The 12,042-nt window shown below is 35.3% G+C and overlaps 1 protein-coding gene across 5 annotated transcripts in view; it reads right to left on the bottom strand.

The window, feature by feature from the left end:
• The window catches only part of STXBP4 (syntaxin binding protein 4), a 67,441-nt gene that overhangs the window by 47,102 nt on the left and 8,297 nt on the right, over nt 1–12,042 (bottom strand). For 4 of the 5 annotated variants that reach the window (XM_077787375.1, XM_077787374.1, XM_021555331.3 and 1 more), the window contains 10 exons: nt 11,126–11,199; nt 10,853–10,948; nt 9,788–9,857; nt 8,928–9,002; nt 6,866–6,951; nt 6,122–6,254; nt 5,427–5,559; nt 3,220–3,326; nt 2,636–2,819; nt 1,571–1,649 (listed from right to left, as the gene is read on the bottom strand). In XM_077787375.1, the coding sequence (XP_077643501.1) occupies nt 1,571–1,649; nt 2,636–2,819; nt 3,220–3,326; nt 5,427–5,559; nt 6,122–6,254; nt 6,866–6,951; nt 8,928–9,002; nt 9,788–9,857; nt 10,853–10,948; nt 11,126–11,199 (1,037 nt within the window). Of the gene's footprint in view, nt 1–1,570; nt 1,650–2,635; nt 2,820–3,219; nt 3,327–5,426; nt 5,560–6,121; nt 6,255–6,865; nt 6,952–8,927; nt 9,003–9,787; nt 9,858–10,852; nt 10,949–11,125; nt 11,200–11,979; nt 12,004–12,042 lie in introns of those variants that run through there. The other variant, XM_021555339.2, reaches the window with a different exon arrangement.

The raw sequence follows: 12,042 nt of genomic DNA, 5'->3' as shown, positions 1-12,042 counted from the left end.
AGTCTGAAGACAGAGGGCTAGAACCTTGGTGGAATTGGCTCAATTTCCCTTCAGCTCAGAATGAAAAACCTCAGAATGAAAAAGTGTGTGAGTTTGTGCAAAAGCTTCTCAAAACTATTCTGTTTTTTTCATAAAGTGTTAAAAAAACCCAGTATCTCATCTAAGAAATGCTTTAATTTTTCAAGGTTATCTCTGAAAGTTTATCCTTGAAAAAGGGCAGCATGAAAGAAGTGGCAGGTTTGACAAAAGATGTGCTGGTAAATAAGAAAAAAAGGAAACATGACAAGAAGCAGTACAAACTGGAGCTGCAGGTATTTGTGCTTTCTGCTCTACTCCCTACATTCTTCAGATGTGTTCAGAGACTGTGCCCTTCTTGGTGTCTTCAAAAAAAGAAGCTCCTGTGTACTGAATTATATTAACCAAGAGTCTTATATTCTGAATATATTAAAAAATAAGACTTTTGTCTTGTTCCTTTGATTCAGTTGTAGTGTTTTTCATGGCCAATATGTAAAAACTGTGTGATCATTAATCTCCAGGCATATTCAATACTAAAAATTTGACAGTTTCAACAGCCTACATTTGGTCAGATCACCCTTCAAGGAAGGGAATGAACTGGTCAGATTTGCAATATGGGAACTATTTCATTTTAAATCTGAATATCTAATATGGAGTATAATAAATGCAGGTACAATTTAAATAATATCAGTGGAGAGACATCTGGAATAAATCAGATCCTGTGTATTTGTTCTTCCTCTCATCCTCAGTATGTTAGACATGAAATTGAGAAGTTCAACTTCTGCTTAATTGCTACTGCCTGAAGAAAAAGAATATTCAGGTCTGCACAGAGAAATACTGAACAGAGTCAGTTCTATCAGTGTACCAATGGGGACTCCTATTATTGTGTCACTCTTGCATTTTCACTGTTTCTAAATATAACATATTTGTTTCCTACAGGAATTACAATTGTTCAGCTCAGATTTGGTTCTGACCACATTTCGCAAACCCTGTTTTTTCCTTGAATGTTATTTTCAAAATAGATATTTTAAGATGTGATCAGTGACTCTTGTCCTTGTTTGAATTTCATTACTCTAAAACACAAATATACATGATATATTGTATTTGCTAACTGAAAAGCTGTTAAGAGGGCTGCATGTTAATTCTATCCTTCCAATATGCTGCCCTTATTTAAGCAAAAAAACCATGCAAGAAGCATACATGCCCAGAATTTCATCAAATCAAGAAGGAACGGTTTCTATGGCAACCTAATCTTGATCTATATGTGAGTCTTCATTATCTGGTTTCTACTGAGTCTATTATCATGACTGCTGTACAGCAAATGTTGTGATCACTCATTTTTGTTTGGTTTCAGCTGTTTGTTAGAGACAATGTAAGTTATATTTGACAGAAGTTACTAAAAATCCATTGATCTCAGTGCTTTATTTGGGAGTATAAAAACAGTGCAATATTCCCTTTTTTTTAAAGACTACTGAGTTTCACTATGCAGTATGTTCCATTTGACTGTTATTGAAAGAACAAGGAAAGGGTGGCAGGGAATGAAATCAGCACTTACCCGTGGCAGACACATCAGCAGGATTGCTGTCTAGAGCAGTAATTGGAGATTGCTCTCCCATCTTGACTCCAGTTTCTATCTACGAGAGGAAATGAAAAGTCATGAAATACCATTTCTAAAGCAGATCACAAGCCAAACCAGAAATACAGGTTTATGAAAAAAGGGACAGGAAGGAAGGGGGAATAAAAAAGGGCTGGGGAGGTCAAAACAACCCCAGGAGAACAAGAAGGCATAGACGGGGTGCTGGTGAGAAGGAAAAGCACTGGAAAAAATCAGATTGGGACCTCATCAAAACCTTGGGTTTTGAAAATCTTCACAGATTAAGATAGCACAGTCTCTCTAGGCAACCCACTTCAATGTTTATATCCCTAATAGGAAAGGAAAATAGGCAAGGATTTTAAGTACAAATATAAGAAGATTTAAGAATAATCTGTTTTTGCTTTGTATTTGAGACTATTTTATTCTTTCTTCTTCTAAGGCAATACTTTATTTAGCTTTAAACATATGATAAACTGAAAATGAGCTTTCAAAAATTGAAACATTAGTTTTAAAATCTTCCTTCTCGTGGTCAACATTATTTCCTTACAGTAATGGTGAGCTGTGTGAACTAAAACAATTCCTGCTTAGCCAAAAGAATGGGGGAAAACCCCACATACTTCTAGGACATTTTTTAAGCAAAAATCTCATTACCACAGAGCATGTGTGAGACTGTACTGTACTCACACATATGTAGTAAGCAGGGGAGTTTTTATCTCTGAAATACATAATTATTTATATCTAATTCCAAAACTTCAGAGAAACAGTAAAGGAGAACTTGGTATCTAAGAACACAGTTAATATTTATTTAATTTGTTTTCTTACCCCAAGTCAACTAATTCCTCTCATCAGTGTGGTTTACTCTTCTGTTATACAACATGGTTTTTCCAAAAGTTTTGATATTCCAAAGACAATATTGTGCAGGAAAACAGTCAGTCACTTTCTTAATAAAATGGAAACTCAATTACAATTAGGAGAAAAACAATCATTTGCTCAGTTTGTTTTAAGAGGAGTAATAAATACACTCACAGCATCTGGAGGGAATGTTGAACCCAGCGTCCCACTAGGAGAGGGAAGAGGACCAAGTGTTGCAGCCTGCTGCTCTCCATGTGCTACAGAAGATGTTAAGAGGCTGAAAGGATACTGCAGATTCTGTGGACGACTGGGTATGTTTTTCTGCCTAATAAAAGCTATCTCCCAAAAATTTTCAAACCTAGAATAAAAATTGTAGAAGTTTCAACATGTTGCATACTTATATTATTCATAAGATTATACTTCTGCAAAACTTACACGTTTCCAAACACCATGTGTGGGTTTATTTAATTATTTTTCTAAAACTGGGTTTATTTAATTATTTTTCTAAAACTATGTTCTGTTACCCATCATTACAAAGACAAATACTGTAATTTTTTTTCAACATTAAAGCATCATAATTTTGCAGGTCTAAAAAGTGCACTTGAATCTTTTCGATGAAATAATATTACAACTGAATAGTTTTAAAAATTTGTATCCCTCATTTCCTCTAAATAAAATACACATTTCACATTAATCTGATCATAAATATGATTTATTAAACAATTTTGGATGGTTGGCTGTTTGACAGTAACAGATACCTCATCTTTGTTCTGTTGATTATACTTTTTGCCTCTTCATAGGAGACTCCAATCATGGACTCTTTGTTGATGGACACAAGCTGATCCCCAGGTTTCAGTCGGCCATCCTAAAATAACAAATATAAAACCAAATCCACAAACTTTATATTAATTGCTAACACTACAGAAAGAACTGCGTAGTCACAGCACTTGGACAATTCCCCTGGTTCTATTAGGACAAAAAATATCAATAACTGATCTGCCTGTGCTTGACAATCCTCCAGAAATAAACAGATTAAACAATCATCCCTCACCATTAAAACAGTCATTATAAAAACTCTTCAGAGAAAACAGACCTCAAAAATTGTATCAAAAACAACTTGGGACTCACCTAAACATTTCTGTTAAAAAAAACCAAAACAAAACCAAGGAAAGAAACAACGGATTTTTCCAGCACTGATCCATCTGACTTTAGGAAGCTTCTTTACTAATTAATTCAGCTCTGAGCTGGATTAATTTGTATTTCAAAAACAAACGTTCACAGCAATACATGGAATTCTTCAGACACTCACGGGCCATATTAATGAGACAACCAGAGTGGTCTATTAGTACTTACCAGCCAAAACCATGACAGAAATAATACTGTCAGCTTTGTGCTTCTATTGAATTAATTGCAAACTCTCTACCAGCACAAGAACATCTCACATTTCTGTGCCAGAGACTCCAAGACAAGACTTTAAACATGCTAGGCTAGATTTCTCACTAAGATGGAGCTTTCTTTCCTTGCATTTTAACAGCGCCCTCACCAATTCAACTGGAAATTCATGCAATTCACCTATGGTTACAGAGTTATGACATTTGTCTAATGTAATACACATCATGTAACACAGAACGTGTCTCTGCTCTTCAGCTCTGAAGAAATCAAACACAAAATCAATCTATGTGAAAAAAAAATTGTGCACAGAAGATGATACATAGGAAATAAGTAAAATACCTTCTCAAAACCAGTATAATTTTACTTACTTAACACCCACATACCATGATTTTAGCAGTGTTGTTTCAAACCTATGCCAGTACTTTACTACCTTTTTTTTACTTTTTGTTCAATTAGTATTTTGGTTAAAGATTAAAGCTGTAGATCTTTCATTTTGCTTTCATCCAGCACATTCTAAGATATCCAACGCTGCCCTCACGTGGCAAGTGTTTAAAATATGCTTCCTGTTTCACCTTCCCAAACAGGATATCCAGTACTGGGAAATTACCTCTATTATTGCTAATATTAGAGACTAATGGAAATTGATGTCTTAGCCTCAGCTTATTGATTATGGTATTATATGATATAGGCTTTAAATTGTATGTTCACAGTGAGAAAAATGTTTTAGAAGGCACAAAAAAATAGGATAAAATAAAAGAGGAATGATTTCCATTTATCTACTGAAAGAGGTCTTTGAGAAACACTGCATTTTTATCTTCCAGATTGCATTTTAGGATTAAACTCAGTGTATAAAAATTCAGTAACAAATAGTTATAAACTGCTTGGGGACAAAACCCACTGCTCATGAATTCAGTTCGTCCCCTCTTGCTGGACCAGAGGCAAAGGCTGGTTATCTACACTTCCAAATAACCATAATTACTCAGGATGCCAGAGGAGACACTTGGATAAACAGTTCTGTGTACCTGAACCAGGCAATTACATTGTTTATTTACTTTTTACATTGACAAATCCCCCTGATTTACATACTGCATTTGTCACAAATTAAAACAGTAATCAACACCAATTCATACATTTTATTAGTCTGCACTTTTAGAACATTTTTTTCTCATTTGCCTACACAATGATTTCCAACTGCAAGGATCCATCTAAATTAAGTCTCACGGAAATACAATATTTTGAATGTCCAAGAAAATAAAAAGAGGTGCAATCTGTAGCTCTGTCCCATCCTTCCTGATGTACCTTACATCAAGCAATCTCTTACAGAAGCTGGTTTTGTACCTTCTCATGCATAAACTGAGGAATAAGATCCTCATTTACCTCAAATGAACTTATGAATAAATTTTCATTACCATGATTACCATGTAGCTCTGTTACAGTGCAGTGAGATAATTCTGCTAAAAGAGAAGGCAAGGAGGAACACAAACACATTTTGTATTTAAAATATGAATGCAGATGTAGCATATCAAAGCAATTAAGGTGTCTGAAGGGGAAGGAAGGGAAAAAAGGCCTTTACCTTATAGCAGTCACCACCAGGGATAATTTCTTGAATATATACCAAAGGTCCTTCATTTCTGTTAATTCCTCCCACAATATTCAAACCTAGGCTTGTTCCTTTGCAAACAGAGATAATCTGAAATGTACTGTCACTAGAGATACAAAGAGAAAGAAAACCAGAATTATTTCACAGAACTTGATAATAAAGACTGAAGCAATAACTTGCTTTATCTTACAGGTTTTGCAAATATGTATTACAATAACAAAGAGAAATACTGGACATTTAATCTCAGTGTCCAAATATTACACTATTTAAAACAAAGTCAGCAACCTCAGGCACTTCTGACAATTACAGAAAGAATTTATACTCTATTTTACAAGGCTAAAAACTCCTCTCTACTATATTGAGATATATATTATATCCCAAGGTTTATGGGAATATCTAGGTACACATAAACCAGGAACATTAATTCACTAGGAGGTACAAAAAAAATTAACCTGATTAATCTTCTTCCACCACATAAACAATAAATAAAGAGAAAAAAAGAATCTTATTAGTCTGCAATGTTGATGGTATTACGAACTACAGGTCTAGAAGTTAAAATATAAAACCAAACTTTAACACTTAGTGCTCAACCCAAATTTTCCTGACAAGCCAAATACAGCATTTCCTGCAGCTCCCACAAGAGAGGCACAGTCAGGTTTGGAGATTACTTTGGAAGCTTTGGGGATAGTGGTGGGACAGAATTATTTCTGCTGCTGCTGCTCGTGATGTTATCCTTCAGATGCAACTGAGGACTCTGTGACCTTGAGGATGACCCAGAAGAAAGGCTGTCTCTAGATTTTGCTTCAAAAAAAGAAATAAAAATAAATAAATGAATTAAAACCACATTTGGGAAAAAGCACAAAATTTCAGCTCATGTAACAAAGCTCAGTAGGATTATTTTTATATTAGAAAACAGACAAACTAAGCAATCAGACAACCAAAAAATACCTGAGTAGTTAAGAACTGAGAACCACCCAGAATTCCAGGAATAATTTTTAAAATCATAACAAGTGATGATTTTTTCCAAATTGGGTGCAAAATACAAGACAGACTAATCTCCCATGTGCTATAAAGGCATCTTAATTAGGCAGCAGTTTCAGAAAGATTAGCATTTATAGTGCTCTAGATCAAATTTTTATTAGCATTTTGTGGCACATTTCAGCTACAAATACCAAAAACTTTTCACATAAATAATTAATTAAAATTGAAAGTCAATACCAGTATATTTATTTAAAGAGATGGGGAAACTGACACACAAATTCCTCAAGGTACATGTATGCTTTGTTCGACTTTCAGTCATTTTCTCCAATACACCTCCACTAAAATAAGGAATTTTAAGTACAAGTTTCTACTCCCCCCAAGGCTGATTTTTGTCTCCCAGGATTGTTTCAGGCTGGGAAATGATCTCTCACCAGCTAACTGACGTGTTGGAGAAGTTCTTGCAGAGGTTGTTTCACTGTGAGAGCCATACTTATCCATTAGGTCATGAAATTCTTTCCTGTGCCAATAAAAACATTTTCTTTGTCAGTTTGAATGGACCCAGTGAAACCTGCACTGCTTGTACTGAACAGCTGCTCCTCCTCAGAGAAGGAAGCTCAACCCCCACTGAAAGAGGAAAGCCCTGTCAAATGGTCAGAAAAGGCAAAAAAATATAATGGAATGCATGATAAAGATGGGAAAACAACAGACTATGGACAAAATGGACTGTTGGTAAAAAAGCTTTATATTTACCTCCCTTTACCCTGAATTATAAAACTTGTAATACAATCAGCTACAGATAATAAGACAGTGGTACTACCAAGCTCCAGAAAAATTTATTTATATTAGAGGGAATCAGATTATACACCTATAGCATACTCGTGTTTTTAAAGAATGCTTTTAGTTCAGTTACACTGAACAAGAACCCAGAAAAGACTGACAAAGATGTGGCTCCTTAAAAACAAGAGGACAGAAGAAATATTTATTAACTACTAAAAGCTAAAAGCAGAAATTTCTTACAGACACCAATCATATTGTAACAGACTGGCAAAGATGTACATCTTGTGTGACAGGCATTGAAAAGAATACAGAAACACCCGATTCACCTGATATTGAATCCAGCCTAATTTATGAAAAAAAAAAGTTTATAATCTGAGCTCTGTTTACCTCAGTGATAACTGATTTAAAAGATATAAATAATCTAGAGTGATGTAAGCCAGAAACATCACCAAATTAATATTAGAGAATTAGTCAGAGAAAAAAGAAATTAACTGATTGCAAGGACAGTAATTCCCAGGTAATTCCAGTTTGACTTCTGAAGGTTGTTCAAAAATGCTGAGAGCATTATTTTTAAAAAAAGAACAACATTTATTATACTAATAAATGTTACAGGGTAACAGGGTACACACATAAACACAGTTGAATATAAATCAAATAAAGCTTTAAGCATAGGATGTAATGTCATAAGGTGGCTGAGGGACTGCATAAAATGGCAAATTCTGCCCAGGCCACTGCACCTCCCCCCCCAGAGTGGTTAAAGGACTGATGGATTTTAATTATTCAAGGAGTTTACAGGAACTAGGCCAGTATGCTTTAGATAAAAGCAGATTAAGAGTGAACCTCACATATATCTAGGCAGTCTGAAAAAAGGAGAGATCAGAAGCTACCGAGTGATTTAGATGTCTGCTGAATACAAAAAAATCAAGGAACAAAAAGAGGAAGCTTAATTTGGACAAAAGGCTAAAGGAATTTAGAGAAAAATCCTTTATGGGGAGATTACTCTGGAAGTGGAACATCCCAGGAAAGACAAATAACAGCAGATACTCTTGCAATGATTATCAAATATAGTTACATAACAGCTGTTTCCTCCCGAGATTTAAGTCAAAAGGGGATACAGACCTGGATTGCCACATTGCTGATGATTCTCTGCCAATATTGGTTTATATGCTTAACTTTCATCAGTCAGGTTAAAGCAATATTTAACATAAATGCTCTTAAAATGAATATATTTTGGACTACCTGTTGCAGTGAACAGTTTAACCTACTTATCCAAACTATTCAAAGCTCATTAGAGATTGAAAGGCAACCTAGTGAGGGGAAAAAACAACTGAATCTGCCTTTTGTCAGAAGGCAAGACCAATATAAATCTTACGGTTTTGTGGTAGCTGTAACAGAGTCCTCATTTTTCATTATTTTAAAATGTGAGGAGTATTTCAAAAACTATCACAGCAGACAATTTTAATGGTATTAGCTGTAAACAACATTACAATCCTCCTCTTTAAACTGAAGTTGGCCTGAGCTTGCTACTTGAAGTGATTGATGCAAGGGATCTCAGAATGAACTGCTATCAAATACTATGCAGAAAAATGTGACACGTAGTGCAATTCTACAATTAAAAATAATTTGAAATAAAAATACATGAAAGCCCACCCACCCACCCTGAGATACAGCACTGGACTTGTATTAATTTTGAGGTTAAAACAATTTTTCTCTTACTTTGCTTCTTCATCTCTAGCAACGAGCAGAGACATGTGATTTGAGGCTGAGGCTGTTCTCAGGATGTCAACAGCCCTAGGAGGGGACAGAAAAAGGCCAAATAAATATACCAGGGTGCTGGCAAGATGTGAGCAGTACTAAAAGAGCAGGAAAATGGACAAATTGCTAAGATAGTTAATAATTTCATGGCCAGATACAGAGAAAAGAGCTTGGCAGCAGCAAAACTTCAAGTGAGCACCAGGGAACAGAGCAAAAGACAGACTGTGGTGTCAGCAGATGCTGTCCCTTCCCTTCTGTCCCCATTCCTCCTTGGGCCATCCTGCTGCCCTCCTGAGCCTCCTTCAGGATTAACAGCCCACCCCAACAAAAGCTGCTGCTCAGGTGTGCCTGGCTCAGAATCTCCCTCAGCAATACAAATGGCAATTTTCCTTTGCATTTTCAATCTCCATCTCCAGCACTGAAAACTGCACTGATCTCTACAGATCCAGCTACAGAAACCATCTACAGCTCTTTCTCTCCCCTTCATTGTGCCATTACGTGACTGCTGCCACCATTTACAGGCATCAGGACTGAACCCGCAGATAGTTGTATTAACAGTTCCTACTGCTGTTTTCACACACATTTCTGTAATCTGTGCCATTAAGAAACCAGCTGATTCTGCTGTCATAGAAGCTATAAAGTCCTGCACTTTTCTACAACAGATTTGCTGAATTAGCTTTACAGGATAAATTGCTTGTGAGTTGAACGCCGAGGATCTCAGGGGAGCTGTGCTCTTTCAGTCAGTCACTGACAGTGTCCAAAATAATCCATACATAACATTCCAAGCTGTAATAAACATTCAGGAATCAGTACAAACGCACCTTTCATTTGTTACTCCAACCAGGTTTTCTCCATTGACATCCAGGATTAGGTCCCCAGTGAGCAAACGGCCTGTAAATGAAACCAACAGTGAGTGATGAATCAACAAGAAAACGTTGAAAGTATTGTACTAAACCAGCTATTAACCCAGGAATTTTCCTTTCAATTTTATGTAACTTTATGCATTAAACAACTTTATGACACTTGGCACCTGATCCTAAGTAAGATAGATAATTCAGATAAGACTACAATCTATAAATCAGTCTTACTAACAACTGAATAGCCACTAAAAATAACTGCCATTTAGCTATTTGTATTATTTACACACAGCATAAATATTTTGAGACTAGAATTTATATTTTACAGTTGTGGAACTAATTTTGTTTGACTCTTGCTCTTAGCATTATTGTAAGTTACCATGTGTAGATATATTAATGGTTTAGACATCACTAAAGCAAGCAAAAAGATCTTTTAGAACCAATTCTATTTTTTAACCTTCTGAAAATGTCAAGTTTAGGAAGTTGAATCAGATTATTTTTAATGATCATTTTGCACGAGACAAGATGGAATCTCAAAAAAACCCATACAGAGATCTAGGACAGAAGTCTGTAGCTTATTTATTGCAAACTCAACTGAGAGTAATTTCTTCTCTCCCCACAGATCTTAACCACCAATACACCACTATTAAAAACAGTAATAAAAATTATCAGAACTAACTAAAAATACTAGGTTTATACAGGAAACCCCACTCTCACACCTTATAAATTAAAAGTGATTCAGCATCTCAACGCTCACTCAACAGTGCTGCCAATTGCCAGAAAGATTGCCAATTACCTTCACCATCCATATCTAGATCTGAACACATTTTCAAGACCTGAGTGCATTAAAATCTTTTTCCATAAAGGGTCCAAGTTTCATTTTTCTATCTTAAAGTAAACCAAAATCTCATAGATCCTGACCGAACCATACTATTTTAAATATCCTTACCCACAAAGTAAAATAAATATTTATTTTGACAGCTTTTTATATGCAGTGTGTTTGTAGCCAAAAAAGTTAAAATTACTTACTATCTACAGCAGCCACCCCACCAGGCAGAATTCTCTTTATGAAAATCCCATAATCTTCTGCTGTTTGTGCCCGATAACCTCCAATAATTTTAACTCCTGAACAACAAACAAAAAGACAAAAGTGAAAAATTGGTTATTCCACCTACTGGGCAAAATGTATTTGCAGTCAAATCCACAAAAGCCAAATAAACTTTCCTGATGCCAGATATGAGCTGGCAAAGGTGTTTATAGGTTTGATTTACTTGGAGTAACAGAATGTGCAATCTTAGTTACCTAATCCATTCTGGCAATCAGAGAAAGAGATGCGGTGAACAGCTCGATTAATTCCATGAGGGCCCATAATGGTCCTAAGGAACAAAATAAAAGTAACTCAGTTACAGAAATGTAGGCAGAGCTATTTTAACAGAAAAGAAATTACAGTGACTTTTTTTCCCTCTCAAATACAAACCCAAACCAACTTTCTCCACTGACAACTTCATATTGTTTGATATCTCTGAGTTACCATCTCCCCAGCCTAAAATCAATCTATTAATCACAAATATTAGAGGAAAAGGTACAATAAATATACAGAATTTACTTCCTGCTCCCACAAAGGACTTTAGGATGAACTGTGAATCCCATTTTGTGTAATAAAAGGATTGTGATTAAATATAAACAAAATTCCACAAGCTGGTTCACCTTACTATTTTGGCAAGAAAAACATACCGTAAAATCAGTTATTAGGCAATGAATATTTGAACAAAAGTACAGCTAAGCCAGTGCATTAAATTATTTCCTAAGAGATCTAAAATGTAATTTTTTATACTTATGGACAATCTTCTTCCAAATCTCCTAATTTCTTCACTCAACATTGATTTCTTTCTCCATTGTAAAAAAAGTTTCTTTCCAAACTCTTTGCCTGACCCTCTGTGTACCTCCCGACCCCAAGGGAAAACACCAGGATGGCACTTGGAATTGTCTAAAGGCAGAGAAATATTTTGAAAGTAGTTGATCATGCAGCAGAATTAAAAAAAATACAAAGTAAAATTAAGAGTTTTGAAACCTAAATTTACAATTTCATCAGACTCATGACCAGCACACTACTCTGAGAACTCCGAGTATTAAGAATGGAAATAAATACAGATTACCTTTTTAGGTTTTATTTTCATGTAGGTGAATTATGGGTAAAAATCTGTTAGCTGTATTATAGC

Source organism: Lonchura striata, chromosome 19 (genome assembly GCF_046129695.1).
Source record: "Lonchura striata isolate bLonStr1 chromosome 19, bLonStr1.mat, whole genome shotgun sequence".
NCBI classification, from domain to species: Eukaryota; Metazoa; Chordata; class Aves; order Passeriformes; family Estrildidae; genus Lonchura; species Lonchura striata.
This window is presented reverse-complemented; position numbering and strand designations above follow the sequence as displayed.